The sequence below is a fragment of the Onychostruthus taczanowskii genome, unplaced genomic scaffold (assembly GCF_017590055.1).
Source record: "Onychostruthus taczanowskii isolate IOZ18803 unplaced genomic scaffold, ASM1759005v1 scaffold1, whole genome shotgun sequence".
NCBI lineage: Eukaryota > Metazoa > Chordata > Aves > Passeriformes > Passeridae > Onychostruthus > Onychostruthus taczanowskii.
In genome coordinates, this window is record NW_024496525.1 from 16143939 (window position 1) to 16165351 (window position 21413).

The window sequence follows — 21413 nt, forward strand, 5'->3', positions numbered from 1 at the left end:
AGTTACAAGACTGACTATTATTTCATGCCTATCAATAGATAGAGGCAATCATCATAATGAGGTAATCCTATTTCTGCCATACCTCATTTATTAATATGAGTGCTTTTAATAATAATTTTCATAAAGTATAGAAATTCATGGCAAATGATATTATACACAGAAGTTAGGTAGTACCAATACTCACGACTACTTTTACTCAGTCAGTTTAGTGCTCAGAACCCTAAACCACTGCTTTAAGAACAGGGCCAGCACTGACATTTGAGGAACAGTCATTACAAAGAATGTGGGTTCTTATGCCTAAGGGCTGAGTGGCCTTGCTTTACTGAATTCATCTCCAGATTCTTGTGTGGAGATAAGAAGAAAGTAAAAAATAGGTTTGAGAGGAAAAAAGGGGAATATGACACGGATGGAGGAAGCTGGAACAGGCTATTATTCAAGTACCTTGGTTACGTATCAAATTTGATAAAAAAGTTCAACAAGTTTACTGTAATATTTAAATTACTGTGCAGAATATTCTATCTTTGTTTACAGATTATGTTGTTAGCAGATATGCTTTACTGCATCAGGCCTCTACAATTTCAAGTTACTTATTTTACTATACACTGTACTCACTGAGCTCTCCCTTTTCCCTCCTACCACCACTGCAACTGTCCACGCTTAAGACATCACCTTGTTGGATCAATCTATTACACCAAAACGTCAGATTCTAAACAAAACTCAGTTCATGTTAAACACATGAAGGAAACACATAAGAAAAAAAACTCTTACCTCAGGCTTTTTCATTATCTGGATACTGAACATATGGTTTTTCATGGGATAGATAACTATAAGAACATCACCAAATTCTGTTGGAATTATTCCTCTTCTATAATCTCGAGTATGTTCTGACCAGACAATGTGTACTTCATCATTTCCTAAATGTCTTAGCTGGAAAACCAGGGATAAAATGCCATCAGTTTGAATATTCTTAATTAATATTCTATAGCCATATTGCTATATTAAATGTACATACTTAATATGACAAACCCACTAAAAAAAACGTGAAGAAAAATTAGCAAAATAACCAAATTACACAATAGTTCTTTTACAATTTCAGTGTATTAGTTGACAGGACTGGTTTGTGCTATAGATTTTTATACATTGGTGCTGATTTCTATTCAAATAAACAGATACATGAATATCTGTTTCCTACTGGAAGCTAAAATTTTGTTGATATTTTCTCAAGAGTGCAGAGCAGTTCAACCCAATTTACTAAAATGTGTTCAAGATTGCCATCACTGATCAGCAGAAAATTACTAAATTCTGTATGAACTTCTAAAGTGTATGAATGGAGATCTGTTTAGAAGTTACATATCTGAGAAGTTAACCTCATCACTCAGCCAAATTCCAAACTGCCTACTACAAACAAAAAGCTTTTGAAGGAGAATAGCTACTGCCTTCTCCATAGCTCCCAAAAGAACTAAGATAAATGCTCATTTTCCATGAAACCAGGACACCTTTGTAAAAATAACCCTGCTCCCCTACAAACTATGAAATGGTTCTTGTTCTGGCACAGAATGGCTGAATGGGTTCCTCAAAATCCATGCTGTATCCTCAGATGTAATCATATAACCAGATTAAGGAATTCCCTGAACACTCTGGAATTATCTGATTGAAGAACCAAAACACTCCTTCTGATAAACATTATCTTCTGATACCAAATGTTCACATCATTTAGAGAGGCTTTATGTATACTGATCAAATACATTCAGATTATTAAATGTCAGACTCTTTCCAGTAAGAGTTATTTCTGAAAATTCAAACTGGAATTTTTTATCTCCTAGTGCATCACCAGTTATTGACAATTGTCTTCACCCCTGTTCTCAGCTTGTTTCCGTAGCTTTAGGTAGGTGGAACTTGTCAAATAATCACCTTGATGTTATTCAAAGGGCTGCTCTGTTTAACACGTAACATACAAATACCACTCTGAGCATGTACAAGAAGCTATTCTATATAAAAAAGCAACAATTTTCCATAGCACTTTTAGAACACAATTGCACATTAAATAAAAGCAAAACACATGCACAGTCTTCAGAGAAATTTAATTGGAATGCTCCTGGAACCCTACCTTTTTCTTATCTAAAGGCCTACACCAGTTGCCAGTAGCAGTTGTCAAAAAAAAAAAAAAAAAAAAAAAAGGGAAAAAAAGGGAAAAAAAAGAAAAAAGAGAAAAAGAAGCTGTCTCTGCTCTTCTCTGCTAGCTTTAAATGGTATCAGACTGAAGAACAGGGTTGTATTTCTATTAGAAAAAATAGGATTTTATTCAGTGTTGGAGTGGGCAAAGGACAGGTGGCTTCAATACCCTATCTCTTCTTTGATGCTCAACAAGTAATTTGTTTTGTCTGGACCAGACTGTACATACACCTACTCTAAAATGGCTGTGGTGCCTTTGAAGCCAGCTGTTCTTGCGTCTTGTGTAGATGGCTGAATTATTTTGAACAACACTTACTTAGGGACACTCCTGCACCAACACTTAAACCCAACCCAGCAAAAGAATTGGTTATATCAACATTCACTAAACTGAGCTTCATTTTACTAGGTTAGAATAAAGCCAAACAGCAACCTGAATAGCTGATGTGCAACAAACAGCAGCTGAAGGACCCCTGGATAGCACTTTACTATGACAAACACCATAAAAGACAATTAATTGTGAAATTGACCCTTTCCTACCTTAGAATCATAGAATCATTTAGGTTGGAAAAGACCTCAAAGACTATCAAGATCATCTGTTAACCTAACACTGCCAAGTCCATCGCTAAACCATGCCACTAAGCACCACATCTATACATCTTTTAAGTAGCTTTAGGGATGACAACTCAACCACTTCCCTGGGTAACCTGTCCCAATGCTTGACAACTCTTTCTGTTAGGAAGATTTTCCTAATACCCAGCCTAAACTTTCCCTAGTGTAACTTGAGGCCACTTCCTTGTCCCGTCTCTTGTTACTTGGGAAAGCAGACTTACCTCTGCATCGTTACAACCTCCTTTCACGTAGTTGTAGAAAGCAATAAAATCAGTAAGAGCAGTAAGAGAGTGACAAGAAGCACACCTAGCTGTTTTTTCTTCCCTGGCTATAGCTTGGAGGACTTGGTAAGATAAACTCCAAAATACACAACAAAGAACCCTCTAACCCCCCAAAATCACCAGAAAAGCAACTTCTCCTTCTTACCTTTTAGTTTTGCAGCAAAACATTATTAAAGAAACCTTGCACTGTGGCACCAGAACAGCCCCATCCATTGATTTTCATCAGGGCAAAGTTCTATCTTTTAAGTTTACACAAGGCTCAGCTTCATTTCAGTCTCTTCTAGCGTCGCTGTCTAATAAATCATTATCCTTGGCCTCCTCTCTTTTGATCATAGTTAACCAACTTCTCTCTTCAGGCATAAGATAATTTTTAAAATGGATCACAAACATGATCCAAGGGGGGAAATTATATGCCAGGTATTTATTTTGAATTCAGCTCATTTCATTGTACTGGTCTCATAGCCCAAGAAAACAACTTGTTGGCACCTTTTTTTGAAGCACGACAGGAGTGGAAAGCAGGGTTGTCACATCTTAAACTGGCTATATCACCAGAGAAGTCAGTGAGGAATTACACCTCAGATTAAAAAAAAAATATTCCCATTTTGCTTCCTTAGCGAAGTGACAGTCAAACTGTTGAAATATGACAATGATAAGGTATCAGGGACTGACAGGCTTGCACTTAGAAGGAAGTGAAAAGCTCAGGGAGAATGAGGCTGCCCAGCCAAAGAGAAAGCATGAGGCAAATCAGTTTGGACGTGAAGTGTTGTGGAATGTAAAAAACCCACACGATCCTAGATTGAGGGATGGCCATCTGGAGCACTGACTGAACTCACTGAACCAACTGCCAAAAAGCAGAACTGGGGCTGATACACCATCACTGCACTGCACCATTCATAATTCAGCAAAATCAAACTATTTACTAAAAGAAATTTTCCTCCTTTACTTGCTGTCTTTGGACTCAGACTCACAGACTCACAGACTGTTAGAAACAAGTGATGGTGACAGTGTACATGCCAAATAAACAGCTTTAAAATCCAAAACATATAGAGAGTTTAGATACTGCAGCTTCTTGAGGGCATCACTGCCTCTGAATTTCATTTGTCAAAGGCTGCCCTGTGTACCTGATACTGACACCTGCAGTTAATCAGATAGGATACGAGTTCTTGCACTTCTATGAAAGTTACCCAGATGGAGCATCACTACTGGTGCATGTTTTCACATTAGACTGAAACAGATTTTGCTGTGATAAAAGTGTACTGTGTGGTTATTTCAGCAGGATTACTGACAAGGGACACATATTTTTGGATGCCAAGTGTACTGAAGCCATCAGCGACCTTTCTTTCCAATTTCAAAGTTTGCTTAATACTCAAATAATCGTGTGAGAATACATTTCAGGCTGAAAACAGGAACTTCTTCAGAGGAAAAAGGAAAATGTTTCAGACTACTTCAGAATTCCAAGTCCTGTCAAATGTATTTTACCTCATGATTACTGTCAAGAATGGTCTGGCAATGACCCAGTTTGAGTAAAATGCAGAATGGCATCTCTGTGACATGTAATGGATTAAGAGTCAAAATCAGAGGATGCAAGTAGGTGGATGATGGTATAAAGTATGAACGGTGGTATATAACAAAAAAAGAAGTACTCAGGATCAAAACCTTGTTTCTATTATAGGTGGTCAGATGTCTGACAAAAATAATAGACAAGAAAACAAGGTTTTTTTTCAGAAGAAGCTCTGACACTACTAACACAGTGCTTCTTATTGCTTCTTTCAGATGTCCTTGCCTTGGGCAGCAAGAAAAGCTTCTGAAAAATCACAAATGGTGGTAACTTGACTGATCAACAACACTTGATTCATGGAAGAGATCTGATACCTGAAATTGACTTGAAAAGTTTTCCTGGTGTATTTAATCTGCTAGGTTTTGTATAAACCTTTTAGAAAGAAGAATTTCACATTTCTTCTCATTTTTCATTTGAGAACCTTACAATTCAGCAGTGCTAAACAAGCAAGATCTCCTGCAAGCACAGCAAACATTTTGAGAATCAATTATTCACTGTAATTATTACACCACAGGAGAACCAGAGACTGACCTCTTTCAAGTTTAATCTGGATTCTTTATTTCTTTGTATTGAATTGGAAGCATCACAGAATTCAGTGCCCTGGACACAAGCAGGAGAAACATACTGAGCTCCAACTACCTCTGCTCATTGAAACCTTAAGGACAGAAAAAAACATGATTTCCCAAGAAGGTGTGGTCCCAGTGTGATCTATCAGAATGGGATTTGGTGCACACAGAATGGACAGCTGTCAAGACTGAATTCTGTGTTAATGGTTATTCAAAACTCACCACCAGTTGTCTTAACACTTACTTCCTGACCTTGTGTTCCTGAATTTACAAGTTCTTATGTGCTTACATCACAGTAAGCCTAACAAAGTGGAAATCAGTACCAGAGACGTAAGTCACTGCAATAATATAAACAATAAAAAAGTCCTAAAAAAATGTTATACTTTGAGCTGGTGATACACTGGAAACACCTGGAATTATAGGTTACACACCAGTATTCTAACACTCTAAATGCAGATCACACTGCTCTAGAGAGTTCATTATCTAAGCATAAGACATGACACAAAACATGGAGTTGGACAAATGCAAAGAAGGTGTTTTAGAAATGTAAAAAGGTGTTAAAGACTAGAAAAATGTTGTTTATATCAGCATTCTTCAATAATGAAAGTGTCAAGACCAGAGAAAGGAAGGTTCAGCAATGAAAACAACGGTTTACGATACAGAGAATAAATTTTAACTGTGTGTATGGAAAGGTTATGTTGGAAGAAATGTTAGGTGGGGGAAAAAAGAGTCGTAAGCACAGAATGAATGTAAGAATCCAGAACCTGGACCAAATTAAAGATGATTTCAGGCTATTGGGCACAAGTGACAGGCACAATGGTCATGTTATCTGTGGTGATCAGGAAAGGTGGCAATGAGAAAGAGATTAAGAGCTCTGTTTTAGCCATTCTAAACCTGAACTGTCGGGAAGACAGCCCTGAGGAGATAAAAGAGACAAACAGATTTTTTTAAGGCTTGCTTTGAAACTCTACTCCATTAGAACAAATATATAAAAATGACTGACTGTTAGGTTACCTGAAATTTCAAATTTAACTCAAAATACTTTAAAATATTCTTACTCTATAACCATCATCATGTGTCAGCTCTCCTAATACATTTATGTTAACTGAATACAAAAGAAACGTGAAATAAATATAACCAGGAGGGATGATCAAATCTAATTTTGATACATTAGTGTCATATGCTGTACATGTTACAATAGCAGCCAGACTTTAAACTAAGCTGCAGGCTATACTGAAATTTCCAAATGGCAGATTGTTCTAAGTGATATCAAGTATAATTGAAGTAATAAACGATAGTAAAAGCAAAGCACACTGTCAGGAAGAATTTAAGTATTTACTTTTTAAAATTAAATGAGTTAGGTTTGGAAGGGCAAGACAAGTGAAATAATGCAGGGCTCAATTTACTGAAAATTCCTTTTATTTATCTGTTACATTAACCCTTGAACTCTTGCCAAAATTACTGTAATTTCTAATACCCACTTACCTAAAGGAGGCAGAAAAAAGCTATTATATTTTCTTCTGATAGAACAGCTAGCCTCAACTTTTTTCTTCTTCAAAAATTGAAGTGTTTATTACAAAAAGAACAAAAGGAGCAAAGATATATGAAATAATGGCTTTATGCAGCTACTTTTGTCCATTTAATGTTAACAGCACTACTGTCTACAGCGCATGCACCTTCTAGATTAATCTCTCACAAAACTTTGTCTCAGTAGCTATGGTGTGTTAGGGGTTTTGTTTGGTTTGGGTTTTTAGCAATATGTGTATCTAACTGTAACTAAAAAAAATACTGTACTAATAATTCACATCTAAAAACCTTCAAGTTCCCAATACCTGTTAGCAACACAATAAAAAAAACATAAGTACTGGGAGCTGTAACAATTTTATGTGGTTAGGATCATGTCACGCACAACTTAGAATTGTGTAATATACCAAAAGCTCAAGATTAATTAGTATTCTAATCACTAACAACATTACTGCTTTTTATTTACATTCTGTGTGTATAAAATTCTCACTTACAATGCATTCACTCCTTTAGGAAGTTTTCTCCTAAGGAAGGAGGAACTAGACAGATGATAGCTCATTTATGTGCCTCTACAACCCTTCTCATTCTGTGAACTGAGTCTTCACATTACTTAGTTCTCATATTCTCTGCAAGTTTGTAAGGTGTAAATACTTTTTACTCTAACCTTTAATTGTAACAAAACCAGAATGGATTGCATTATCAGCATTAAAGCTTTAATTTTGTATTTGCAAGTTAAATAGTTATTTTATGTACATATTTCAATCTTAAGTTCCATTACACAATCAGAAGTTTTTCATCGGTTCTTGAATTCATGTCTTTTTTTGCCCTTGTTCATATCTCCAGAAACAAATGGAGGTATCAAGACACTTCAGAGGTATCAAGACACTTAAAAGTTTAATTTATTACTCTCTAAGACTGACGGAAAATCAGTTTTAAAATGGCTTAGCTCCTGAAACATCAGAATCTTGATTTTACAGTGGCTCAACTGGCAGGAAGAAGTTTTGTTTTAATTTAATTTAATTTCCATTTATAAGATGAACCTATCATGTACCTCTAGGCACATTTACAATATAAAAACCAGCAGCAATTTGAAGATAACTCCTGCAAGTTTTCTTGTTTTTCTCCCATTGACTAAAACTGACCAAAAAACCCATGATAGACCTGCAGAGAAGCTCAAATCCCTTTCTCTGAAGGTCACAAAGAGTACAAGAGTACAAGCACTCAGAACAAAGTAGAGCACTCACGTGGCTCTCAAATAATTTTGATAGTGTGTGTGAGCTGATTTCACAAAACACAATCCTTTTGCTGATATGTTCAGTCCAAGCATCATGAGTAGTTGCAGAAACAGTAAATGAATTAAGAGTGTTTTCCCACTCATGTCTCCTGATAGCACTTGCTGATTTATCCCAAGATGTAAACTTCAGCTGATGTTTCTTTCAAGTTTAGGATGAATTTCTTTACATCTCTCTTTGCTGCTGGGTCCTTGATAGCTAATACTTCTTCCCACAAGTCTTTACTTGCTGAGTAGGAGCACTAAAAGTCTTACCTACTCTATCTCCTTTACCTAACATATCATCATTAAACATACACAAAATGAACAGCTTTTAAACATTATTAGATTTGACTGGAATAGGCCAAAAACTGTTAGGGAAGGGAGGAGAAACAGAGAGAGGCTCATAAGCCTCTGTTCTTGGGAAAATATGCTGAAAAAGAACAAAATCAACACACTGAGGAAGAACAGAAAAGAAACCCACAGAGAAAAAAAAGTAGCTTGATTTAACAGTCAACCAGTAGCTGAGCCACAAATATAATCTGAATCTATTGATACACTCTACATATCCATACAGACCTCAAAAATTCCAAATCACTGATGAGTGAGACTGTTGGTAAAGCAGGAGAGAAACAGGCCTGGGGCAAACTGGAATTGTGAAGAAGCCCAGCTGACACAATTTTCACAAGCTGAGTCACAGGAAGCCTGGACCAGCCCTGAACCTTGCCTGGCAAGAACAGCTATAGGTACATGCAGGGTGCTCTGTGGTGGTGTATCCCTCCCTACGCCCTTGGACTTAGAAATGCTCATTAGGTCTTGGCCTTGACAAACAGCACATGGGCTAAGCTCCTCTTTAGTGTATCAGAAACACTGTCTGGTCCCAGGAGCTTGTGCTATCTAATGAGCTCCTGTTTTTAATGAACAACCTTGGAAGCTTGTTTTTCTTGCATGAATAACAGTCCAAGTGGAACTGGTAATCAAAGTTGTAATCTTGCAGCCCTATAAACAGTGGTTGGAAGTGAGATCCTTTGAGGTCTCCTGGCTGCAGCCAGCAGTCTCTGAGTGGGACACACCTCAGAAGCAGCAAACTCTCAAGTTTGCTGTACTCAGAGGATTGCTGCCAAATGCCACCAATGGAGCCTGGGCTGATACTCCTGCTGCTCAAGGACGAAGCCCTTCACTTGCTGAGAAGATGCAAAGGCATCTGACATGAGTGGTTCACTGAACTCAAGGACAATTTTTTACAGGTGTATACCTCACACATACTCCTTTAGATCTGGGTGCTTGCAAGTGTAAATGTGCTATAGCAACTGTACTATGAACATTGTTCTCACATTAAGTACTTTATATTTATAAGTAAGTTAGGTCTATAACCCAGTTACTGTTGTGCTATAGTAAATTCTATAGAAGCTTTTGTTAAATTGTTTCAATTAAGCTATCAATGTTAAGTGCTGTTAAGTTCACATGCCAGAAAAAGCTCTAAACCTAAACTGTTGCTCAAGTCTGGGGCTAAGTTTGGCAAGGGGATCCATTCTGAACCTTGTGACTCATTGGGAGGATCTTCCTCATTGCTTTTTATCCTTACCCTTTCCCATCCTTACCCTTTTTTCATGCCCTGCCTCCACACAGACCATATTTGGTTGATTTCAGATTGATTGATTGATTTTTTGTTTTAGTCTGACTTTTCTCTGTGTGCTTTAAGCGTGCAGTAGGCAGTACACTGAACCTTGCCAAAGAAATGTATCACACTTTTATTTGAATATTACACCTGCTTTTGCTAATGCCTTTGCTGGTCATTCTTTGAGCTACCTAAAACATTCATGACATGCTCCTGGAAACAGACATGAGATCTTGCCTCTGTGTTCAGCTGAAGTCCACAGCATTTTCAAATTATTCACTATTAATTATTTTTCACTATTAACTGTTTTTCACCCATCTTCCCCCTTTTCAACACTTTGTAATGATCTAATTCCAACAGATTATAAACAAACATTTTAAGGTTAATTACAATCTGTGTTTTATAAAACCAGGTTTTTGTTTAAAAAATAAGCCAGTCAACTTAAACAGATCCCCCCCGCCCCCGCCTTGGTCTATACCAAAAGAGTAGCAACAACCTAATTTTAAAATTAGTTATTTTTGCTATTAACCACTTCTATAAATCATTTAACAACCTTAGTATTACCCTGATTCTACTTCAGGAAATAAAGAACAGAAAGGCTGCAGCATAATAGGAACACAAGCAAAAGCATTTTTAATTAAAAAACTCCACCAAACCAACCTGAGATGGAACAGTGACAAGTTAGAATTCATAGTTAGTCTATAATAAGAACAATAATATTTTTTCTTCAAGTTGAACACAAAGAAAAAGAAGTCATTAATAATTGAAGCTTGCCAGAGGCATGGCTATTTCTCTCTTTACTAACTGTCTACCATCTAATTTAATTACAAGTATTAAAGTCCATGCTGAGGTCAACCAGCTTCAGTTCCTCCAATATTACACTTCAACCAGTGCTTATTAACGTGTCCAGTGAATGGATTAGCACATCTGAAGATGTATGTATGCAGGATGGGGGGACAGTCTGAGGACAGCTAATTGTTCATTTATAGCAGGACACATGTTCGAGACTGTAACTTATTATCACTAATGTGGAATTTATTAAATTCTAAAGAAAAAAAATACCAATACAGAAACCCTTTTTTTTTCTTAATGCAGCTGTAAGAGATCATATCACTGTTGAGAATCTGTGCTTCCTCCAGGACAATACACTTTACATACAATAAACATAGTTTTCATATTTTAAACTTTTTTTAAAGGGAAAATTATGTTAATAACCTGCACATGACCCTTAGGTGAATAAAAAGTCATCTCAGAAAGCACTTACCACATAATTCTTAATTGGCATCTAAGGTTTCAAAAGTACTAACATATCATTCAGATGTAATACTTTTTTTTCTGCACCAACCATTACTTCCCTGCACTTTTCATATGTTCTTGCCAACAATTCCAATGATGGTAAATAACACCAGTATGGTAAAATTAGAAATTGGCAGAGAATATACAAACTTAGCAGGTAAAGATGGTGTTTTGTTGTTGTGTTGGATTTTTTTAAAAGTTACTGGATTTTCTTTGACTCTGATTTCTCTATGTTTACTACCAAGAGAACACTGTTTATTCAGAGACACCTACCTTTTTTGTTAAAGAGTCATCTGAATCAGAAGGCATTCTTGTTGACACATGGAACATGACTTCCACTGTTGAGGTAGCAAAATATGGAGTGGTCAATCCAGTGCTTTTGTTTTTTTGCAGTCCTCCCATAAAGCCACAATGGTTTGTGAGATTTACCTAGAATTAAAGACCAGGAAACTTTACAAGAAAAAATTATCAGGTAATAAATACATGCTTTATACTTTAAAATGGACTTTCAACTGAACTTTAAAAGTGAAGATCCTTTTCCCAACAGTATAGTTACACTTGGTTTCTAAAAGAGCTCAGACTTGCTGACTAGACTGGAAATCAACTGCAGTGCACTAGCATTCTGTGTTCCACGGTCACCACAGAATCTACTGGAAAAATGAAGTTAGAAGAAAGGAAAGATTGTGTAAATAATATTTACTGCATTGTTCCCTGATCATTTGAGTATGGTCATTTACATGTGCTTTCTGTTTTTTTTTTTAAATTCTCTTATGCTACATCAACTTTGACCTGAGTTCTGGAAAAAACTCTGTGTAACAGCCAGGGAATTTATTACCTTCCATACATTTTTTGAGATTTTTTTCATTCTGTGAATATAAAAAAAAATTCACAGGAAACAAACTGATAATTTGTAAATAAGCTTTTAAGTCTTAGATCAATGGGAAATAGTCTGACACTGAAATAAGTAAGGATGTTAAATGTGCTGTTTCACCTTTAAAACAGTGACTACAAAAAGGTGTTTTTCAGATGTGAACACATTTAATCTCTGCCCACATAGGATATATTTGTTTTCTTGATACTAAAGGATGAGAATTTAATGTTAAAATATTAGTTGTCTCATTATGGAATATTAATCCAAACTAGCAACTCTTTAAACTAGCTAATACTGCCTAAGAGAATTAAACCACAAAAGAAGGATATTTTATGGTACTAGTGCTGGGTTTTTGTCCTCCTGAATGTGGAAAATAAACATCTATGCTCATGAAAGTCAGCAGACTTGTAGCTGTTTTCCTCTGTTCCTGTGGGAAAGTCAGAGTCATTATCCACACAGTTAATTTGATAGTGTCCTTTTATACCTAAGGAGTAAAGAAACACAAAGAACAAATAAGATAGACACTCATGTGGACACTCCTGATGAGCACAAGTTGCAAGAGGAGCCAAAAACCTGCAGCTTCCTATACAGACAACCAGGACCAAAAGTCATTCCTGTATTCTGTGCAACAGTGCCAAATTGAACTTTACAGTGGTAATTAATCCTGTGCATCTGAAAGAAAGATGGAAAAAAGGAAATCCTTATGACAGTATTGAACAAGTGACTAAAGAGCTGCAGGCCCATATAGATGATGGGGTAGATCACAATATTTCTGGCTGGAACAGAAGTAGAGTGGAGTGTGTGAACTGATACATGCCTGCAGTGGAAGGCAGGAAGAAGAGAGTATGTGAGAAGCTGCTTGTCTGTACTTTTTGAAGTTCCAAATTTGAGCAAAGCTCAAACTTCAATGGACTTCATACTTTACAAGCTTACAGGGAAATCAAGATGCCTCCTAATCAGTCCATGAAAGCCAAGTACAGGACTGCACATTAAGGAATTATCTTTGTCTGCACAGACTTTCTTCAGTTGTTGAGAGCTTGAATTTAAATGGCTAGTAATGCTAATGAAACTAAAACAGGAATTCTTCTCTAAGTCCATTTCTAAACTGGTGTATTTCAGTACTTGTGAGAAACGCTGAAGAGCCAAAGACTTGTAATATATGAAGGCATCGGTCATTGTCTTTGTAAAAAAACCTAGGATAAAAACATTGAATAAATACCTCCCAGCCAAGACCAGCAACAAAATCCTCATAGGCTTGACTTCCCCCAGTATTCGTAAGAATGGAGTGTTTATCTTCCTGTCCCTCAGCAACATAAAACACTGCAATCTTGTGTGTCTCTCGGCTGTAAAACAGAATGGTCATTGCATTACAGTGCCTTAACCAACACGAAATAAAGATATGCAAACAATACACACAGAGCATGGCTTTTAAAGCATAAAAAAGCACAGTGGAATTACAGTACAATGATACGGCTTCTTTTTGAATATCCCCTATATTTTCATGTCCTCATTCTGTCCTTTCTAGCGTCATCTTCTCCAGAGACTGAAGTTCTGCTATACATGAGCAGCATTTACCCCTATCATCACTTCCAAGATGCAGGATGGTGCTGCCTGTACCAATTACTAATGGAATAGGTGGGCTTTTGACATGGGAAAACCTGTAATGTGGGCATTATACACACTGCAATGCCCATTACCAACAGCACCTTCTGAACACTGTGAAAATGCAGCTTGTCCAACAAATTTTTAAAGTGTTTTTTAAATAATCATTTAAATGTCTTCTGTTGACAGATTATTGTTAGACATTGGAACAAATGGAGATGGTTTCTCACAATTCTACAACTTCCACTGGGTTTTGTTTCAACTTCTACAAAAACAAGTCAGTTTTTCAATTCTGTGCTACAATTCTAACTAGAAGTCCATGTCTTCAAATACTGGGACCATTTGAAACAGCTAAACAATCAACCAAAACATAAAATGTGAAGGCTTTGATATAGCAATGTTTTAAAAGAATTACATGTTAAGCATACACAAATGCTTATGTTTTGAAATTTGTTTATCTCATGGTATTTTACGTGCAGAATTTGACCCTACAAATAAAACCGACGCAACTTCAGTATAACAGAAAAAACTACAGTACGATACAAAATACATTAATAATTAAAAAAACTATTAAAAAAGTCAGCTCAACTCTCACATCTATGCAATTACAGCCATTTGAGTAAAAGCACACTTAAAACAAGTAAGTAGGCAGTCATTAAAAGAATTTACCATTGTCTTGAGTCCAAATTTCTGAGTTCTCGAAGTAACTTCTCATTTTTCTTCAGGAGATGAAAGCTCCTTCTAAATAGAGAAATTTGTAACTCTTTTATTACCTCTTCACTGATGGATACAGAACAGTACAACAACAGTACAACAACATATCCAGGTCCACTCAGGAACAGTCAGGAAATGCTTCTGCCTTTTCAACAGTCCTTTCCCAACATATAAAAATTAAGACATCTTAAAAATATATACAAGCAATTTTTCTTACTCCAGCAAATCTACATTCATTACAACCCCGAGTATAACCTTTATTTCTTTCCACTTTTTTCTGTCAACCCATTGGATCTGACTGGGATCCATTTCTTCTTTACAGAAGAACCATAAATATATATGTTTACTGACAAAAGACACTCCCATTAGTCTACTGTTGTAAGGAGTGGGTGCATTCAACACAGAACTTTTGCTACCCGGAACTCCAGGGCAGAACTTAGCTCAGTAATCACCCAGCCAGCTGCAACAATTTAAACAAAAAATGAAACCAATATGTGAGAGAAAGAAAGGCAGTTTTCATGTCTTTTCAGATGTGCTGAAGATGTTTCCCACAAAACACTGGGCAATTAAGAGCAGTCCTGTTAAAAACCAGACTGCCTTGGGGGAATTAAAGACCCAAATAAGAAGGATTGTAAGACCAACGTTTTGTCTGATTCCAGTGATACCTCAGTAATTTTTTTTTTTTTTGTTTTACCAAATATCCATTTCCCTTCATAGTAAGAAAACATATCAGTGATTCTAATATGGAATTTGAAAGCAATGGCAGATGATTTCAGAAAGACCCACAAAATTAATGTTTGTAATACTTGTACATACCCCCATATATATGCAGACATGCACTTAATCATGCCCACACAAAAATAATAATGTAAAAAGACATTACTTGTGTAATTGAACATGGTTCTCTCTGGTTCTAAACAATATTCAAACAGTACTCAAGCACAGTCAATATTGAAATAAATAGCAGGGACACATCTTTCTCATTAGCTACACATATGCAAGGCTTTGAGGCTGCATGCAAGCATGCTTTTAGCAGACAAAGCAGCAGGACACTGTCCAGCGACACAATAGCTGAGAATATGACACTTTCTGAGTATTATTCTGACATTGAAAGGTAATGATTTTTGCAGCAACATACATAGGAAGCAAAGAAAATACATGATTCCTTCAATTTGCCTTCCAACACTTTTGAAGGAAAGACTAGGAATCACAATAATTGCAACAGATTCCTCCTTTTTGTCTCTCTAAATGACAGGCTGAAAAGCAGAAGAAAGCTGCCATTTAGGCCTTAGATGCACATCACCTCTCTTTTGTTAGCTGGCCTGGAATATTTTTGGCTTAACAAACTCTATTATCAAGGTAAGAACAACACAGTTCCTCAAAAAATTTCTTAAAATATGAGTAGCTTTACCTTTTATCCCATGAATTCATTCCTAGTATACTGAGAAGTAATCTACAGTAGTAAAATGCTGACTGTGGCTTTTGTGAGGTTGGCTCATCCTGCTCCATAGCCCTCATATTTACATCATTGAAATGCTTTTCAACAAACTCTCTCTCTTCTGTGTGCTGTTTCAGAATTGCATTGATGACATCGTTCTCCTGCTTTTCTGAGATGCAGACTGGTTGAGGAGCAGGGATGTTGAGTGAAACACCAGTTCTCTGTAAGCATTCAGGGCTTGTAACACCTAAATACTGCAGCAGCTCATCAAGAGCATCTTCTTCATCCCTAATTGTATCCCATGTTGGTACAGTGTCTCTAAATTTCCTTTTAACTTGGAGTGTAATTCCATCTCTTGCAGATACATCCTCCACATGCTCAAAAGATGAAAGAGCATCTTCTGGTTTATCTTGCTGAGATAATGAAAGTGCAAAAGATGTTTGTTGTGAAGATCCACATAAAGATGATGGTCCATACAAAATGGCCGAATCCCATGAGTATTTGCCAGACAGATCACGCACTATAATTCTAACATTTGAATTAGCTGATGCAAGTCCAGCAGACAGTCCTCCCCCAGGCATGTCATCTTCTGCTTGGATTTGTATGCAAGACACCAGGGAAGTATTGTTTAATACAAAGAATTGAAGATTTGGGTTCTCAAAAAGTTCAGGAGAAAGCTCAGGACTTTCACTGTATGGATTGTCATTGTTTTCACACACTTGACTGGTCAGCATAGCAGGACCTCCACTCATAGGATAGTGGCCTAAGTGGTTGACTAGATGTGTAATCACAGTACGAGCAGCAACAGAAATTAATCCTTGTTGCATGTGAGTTTTCACTGCAAGAGAAAGAGTACAGGTTTTAAAAGAAGAGTTCAGAAAACAACACTGGGATTTATGTGTTTCTTTTGGTCTCTTCCTGAGAGAATGAGCGCTGCAAGCTGAGGATACATGCAACTCAGTAACAGAAGAATATTATCTTGATGACCATTGGTCTTGTATATAAACAGCATGAAAAATCCTTAAACAGTTAAAGAAGCATCTCCATTATTTTATAGCCTTGTCTATGTCTACAGATTATACTTCCTTTGCCATAGCTTTGTTATTAGAACTGTTCTTCTAAAATGCACAATTTTTTATCTAGTGAAAATAAATCTTGAATTCCTGTTGAAGTAGAGATCATAACTGTGTTGCAAGATGTCCATTCCAACTGCAGTGTATTTTTATATTTATACACATCATTACACTGAGAAATACAAAGGAAGATAGATGCACAAAATGTCTAATCCATCTTAATTTCCCTGGGGAGCATATAGCTGTAGGTCAGCTTGAGAATAGCACTGGATAATTTAAAAGTACAAAATGAAAGACAAGGCTGTCTATATTGAACATGATCTAATACTTTCAAAATTTTAAAAAATGAAATCTCATGCCACAACTGCATTTTAAGAAGTTTCCGGTTAGAAAACCTTGGAAGGGAGAAAGAAAAATTAATTGTGCCCATCTTAGGTGAAATTCATCCTGTGAGATGCACTGGTATTTCAATATGGTTTTTGCCACCTCCTTCTTTGCTGCATACCTTCCACTTGCATGTTACGGTATCTAAATTCACAAAAGGTATTTTTTATGTTTATATCACACCCTACTAACACAGTACTGTATTGTTATTGAATTATTCTTATCAAGTCCACTCTACATGAAGTACGTGAGCCAGACAAAGTGAGTCTCTCAGGTCGAGAACTGTCAACTGGTTCAGGGGACCCACTGAAGAATCCATACACAAAGATATTACACTGCAGAATAAGACTGGTGGAAGAGGGAACAAGATCAAAATGGCAAAGTACTTGTTTTCTGTATCCTCTCTCTTGTAACTGGGCATGGATGCCCTGAATTTGGGATTTACAAAGGAAAGATTAAAAAACTGTACTCCTGAGGATTACCTCATACATTTTAAATTACATTAAACATTGAAAACTGCTGCAAACGCTTCCCATCTTCTTTCTCACCAAAATCCATCAAACCAGAATGTTCCGAATGATGTTACTTTTTCATTCAGTATTTACTGAGAACATGTAACCTCTTCGGCATAGAAGTAAAGTATAATGAATTCATCTCCCTTTGTGTTGGATAGCCACAAGCTGCAAAGCCTAATCTTTAATAAAGAAATTTCTCAGTTTCAGATGTCTTAATAGGTTTAACTGGAAAAATAAAGGCAAATTTGTCATGTGTACTGACTGCCGTTATAGATCTTCCGTTTCTGATGATGGATGCATTCAGCAACTGCAAAAATAAACAGGTAGTATGTATTTGTCTTTTTTTTTCCCCAAAAGGTTTGGGTACAGCATGTAGATGTTTGGGATTCTGGCTATTCTCTTCCTTTAGGAAGCACTACATCTGAACTGCAAATAGGGAAACATTTCATCTGGTTAATAGCTGGCAAAATCAACATAACATTTACACAACTCTAAAACTCAGATCTACTCAAGTATTTTAATAAATAAATGCTTTGAGAATTAATACAAGCAAATTAGAGATAATATTTTTATCATCTATAGCCTTCTTGAGGTTTGAAATTTACAAATACAAAAACATTCAGTGATGCTGAATTATGTGTCCAGACACTGGCAGCATACAAGGAAATTAAGTTATAGTGCCATCTGCTGAAACATAAGAAGGAACTGGAAGCAGATTTTATACTAAACAAAGAGAAAATAAACTAGGTGCTTGAAGAATCATTTATCAGCACATTATTGACTAGCACCTGGACAATGCAGAGGGTGGCCCAGCTTTATCAGGATATTTATACCAAGTATTTAACACTTGCCACTGCAGAGATAAATAAGGTAATACTTTTCTCAGGTTCCCAGGAGCAGAGACACACTCCAGATACCTGAAGTCCCACTCTATAAAGGTTAAATGCCCCCTGTTAAGTTCTGCTGAGAAACCTGAAGAAATAAGGACCTTCTAGCACATGTTATTACTATTACTGTTGTGTGCCAAGCCCTAAAGATCTCTAACTGACCACAGTTGCTTTGTGCCTGTGAGGGAGAATTTACTCCCTTAGGAGCCTAAGGGACATATGGAAAAGAAAGGTGATGCAGTGAGATAGAGGGGAACAATTAATTTAAATTTGGAAGATCCATTCTCAGTCCTAATATAGCCTTGCCCTGAAAACTTTGCACTTGAATTAAAATCATAGATCTGTCATTGTTTCTTTTATAAAATTTGACCACTCCATCTGAGTCTTCTCTCAGAATACAGTGCTGTTGATCTAAAAATGACACAGAAAATTTAAATTAGAAGTATCAAGACAAGCATACTGAAAAGTAGACTATAAGATGCAACCTGTTATGTTGAAATATAATAAAGTAATCTTGAAACATTTTTGCCACACAGAAAATCAGATTTTGATGATGGTTTCCCCAGGAGAAAAAAAAAGGAAAAACCCCAAGCCTATGCATTTTGTGCATAAAAAATCCCAAGTAATGCATTTTGAAATTATGAAAATTTTATATTAATTTTGCAACTTAATTTATTCCTAGAAGCACATCTCTTCAATCAGGAATAACTGGACATTCAATATATTAAAACCTTAAAATGAGTATCTAAATCATGTTCTTTGTTTCTGGAGGGCAAATGAAAATACGTAATAATGTAAGCCACCACAGCTACACCACAAATTCTACAAACTAAGTCATATCTTTACACATTAAGGCGGTCCAGCTCACTGCTTTGTTGACCTGTCTTCCTGAGAGAACACATTGCTGCTTTCTTCAAAATGGTACTGCCTCTGGCTTGGGCAATGTAATTTAAATATGTACATGATCACCTCGCAATTTACAAGAAGCATGTTATACTATTTATTTTTCTTAATCCTGAGATTACCCCTTTTGTGGAAAGGCTGAAGGTCCATCACTACTAATTTGTATCTGTGGCATAAATGAAGGATTCCTTAAGATGTGCTGTTAATTTTTTAATTCAACTTTGGCTGAACAGTTTTAAGCAGCTGTGGTTATGTAGTAGAAGTAAAAAGTAATGACTGAAGGTAGAATTTAACTCTCCCTATCGTTTTAGCTGTCTAAAGAATGATGACCTGTACAGACTGATTAATCCCAAATTCAATGGGATTAATTGCTCTCTAAAAACACTTATTTTTTTTCATTATGTTTAGAGGGAGCTTAAGAGTATTCCTCAATTTAGTTTTCTGTATTTTACCTTAGTTTAAGCAAGTCTCATTCCTTTCTAATTGTAAACTTCAGCTATATAGACATGCAGTAACAGAGAACCCATCTCTAGAATATTCCCCATAACACAAAATTTGGGTTAATCTAGACGCACTATGTACAAAGTCTTTTTTTAAAAGTGTGCATTTTGTGGCCTTTCAGTAAAATGGCAAACAGCAAACAAAGCCTCATATGAAAAATACTTTATAGTTCTACTTCTTAAACAAAAGCTAAGACTAGACATCAGGCAGGGAAGGTTTTTCATTAGAAATTGAAAAATATTAGAAAAAAAGATCAATCTATGCAAAAGAGTTTAACATATGTTTGGAAAAATATGAATAATGGGGTAAAAATCAAATCAATAACTGATAGACCACTGTATCCATGTAAGCTTACTAGAACCTTCCAATCACAACTACCTCTAGCAGATTTGTGATCTATGAAGAACATCTTTCAAAATGTTTTTGTCTACAATAGCAAAAAAAAAAAAAAAATTTCTCCATCATATAAGTTTCTGGTCCTGAAATGAAACGGAAGAGTTCAGCAGTAAGTTGTAAGTTAGCAGGTTGTGGCACTATGCAGTCCAGGTTGGCTTAGGAACACCTAAGCTGGCTAGTGAGGTGGCGTTAGTTAGAACAGTGGGTTTGTGTGGCACGGTTTTGGTAGTGTGGGCGTTACAAGGGGGGCTTCTCTGAGAAGCTGCTAGAGGTTTCCCCTGCTGCTAGAGGTGTCTGATGAAAACAATGTCAGCCATCTCCAAGTCAGACCAAGCTGATCAGCGATGGAAATAATGCCTACGGAATAAGAGTTAAGAAGGAAAAAAAAATATTGAGCAAAAGGAAGTTGCAGCTAGAAAAGAGCAGAGTGAGAATATATGAAAGCAACAACTCTGCAGACACCAAGGTGAGTGAAGAAGGAGAGGTAGGAGGTGCTCCAGGCACCAAAGCTGAGATTCCCTGGAGCTCTAGTGCAGACCATGGTGAGATAGGATGTGCCCCTGCAGCCCATGGGGGTTCATGATGGAACAGATATCCACCTGCAGCCCCTGGGACCCCATGCTAGAGCAGGTGGATGCCCAAAGGAGGCTATGATCCTGTGGAAAGCCCACAATGTACCAGGTTGCTGTCAGGAACTCTGGTGCAGTGGAGAGAGAAGCCCATGCTGGAGCAGGCTTGCTGTGATGACTTGTGACCCAATGCTGGAAGCAACAGGACTGAGCCATATGAAGGGGACCCACAGTAGAGAATTCATGAACAACTGCAGTTTGTGGGAACGACTTGTGTTGTAGAAGTTTCCTGTGTGAGGGCCTCCATGCTGGAGCAGGGGAAGAGCATGAGGAGTCCTTCCCCCGTGGAGGAAGGAGCAGCAGAGACAATGTGTGGTGAACTGACTGCAGTCCCCCAATCCCCACCCCTCTGCACCACTAGGGGCAAGGAGGAGGTAGAGATTTACAATGAAGTTAAGGCCAGGAAGGAGGGAGGGGCAGGGGTATGATGTTTTGAAGACTTGGTCTTATTTCTCATTATCCTATCCTGATTTGCTTGGTAATAAATTCAATTAATTTCCCTAAGTCAAATCTATTTTGCCCATGACAGTGATTGGTGAGTGATCTCTTCCTGTCTTTATCTCAATTCATGAGCCTCTCCTTATATTTTTCTCTCCCCTGCATAGA

At 36.9% G+C, this 21413-nt stretch overlaps 1 protein-coding gene across 14 annotated transcripts in view; it reads right to left on the reverse strand.

Annotated features, from left to right (window-relative positions):
• The window catches only part of RALGAPA1 (Ral GTPase activating protein catalytic subunit alpha 1), a 130874-nt gene that overhangs the window by 32902 nt on the left and 76559 nt on the right, over nucleotides 1–21413 (reverse strand). For 13 of the 14 annotated variants that reach the window (XR_005952605.1, XR_005952598.1, XR_005952569.1 and 10 more), the window contains 5 exons: nucleotides 15493–16357; nucleotides 14037–14108; nucleotides 12985–13108; nucleotides 11168–11323; nucleotides 769–927 (listed from right to left, as the gene is read on the reverse strand). Coding sequence is in view for 5 of the 14 variants with exons in the window: in XM_041403903.1 (XP_041259837.1) it covers nucleotides 769–927; nucleotides 11168–11323; nucleotides 12985–13108; nucleotides 14037–14108; nucleotides 15493–16357 (1376 nt within the window). In the remaining 9 variants the exon portion in view is untranslated. Of the gene's footprint in view, nucleotides 1–768; nucleotides 930–11167; nucleotides 11324–12984; nucleotides 13109–14036; nucleotides 14109–15492; nucleotides 16358–21413 lie in introns of those variants that run through there. The other variant, XM_041403653.1, reaches the window with a different exon arrangement.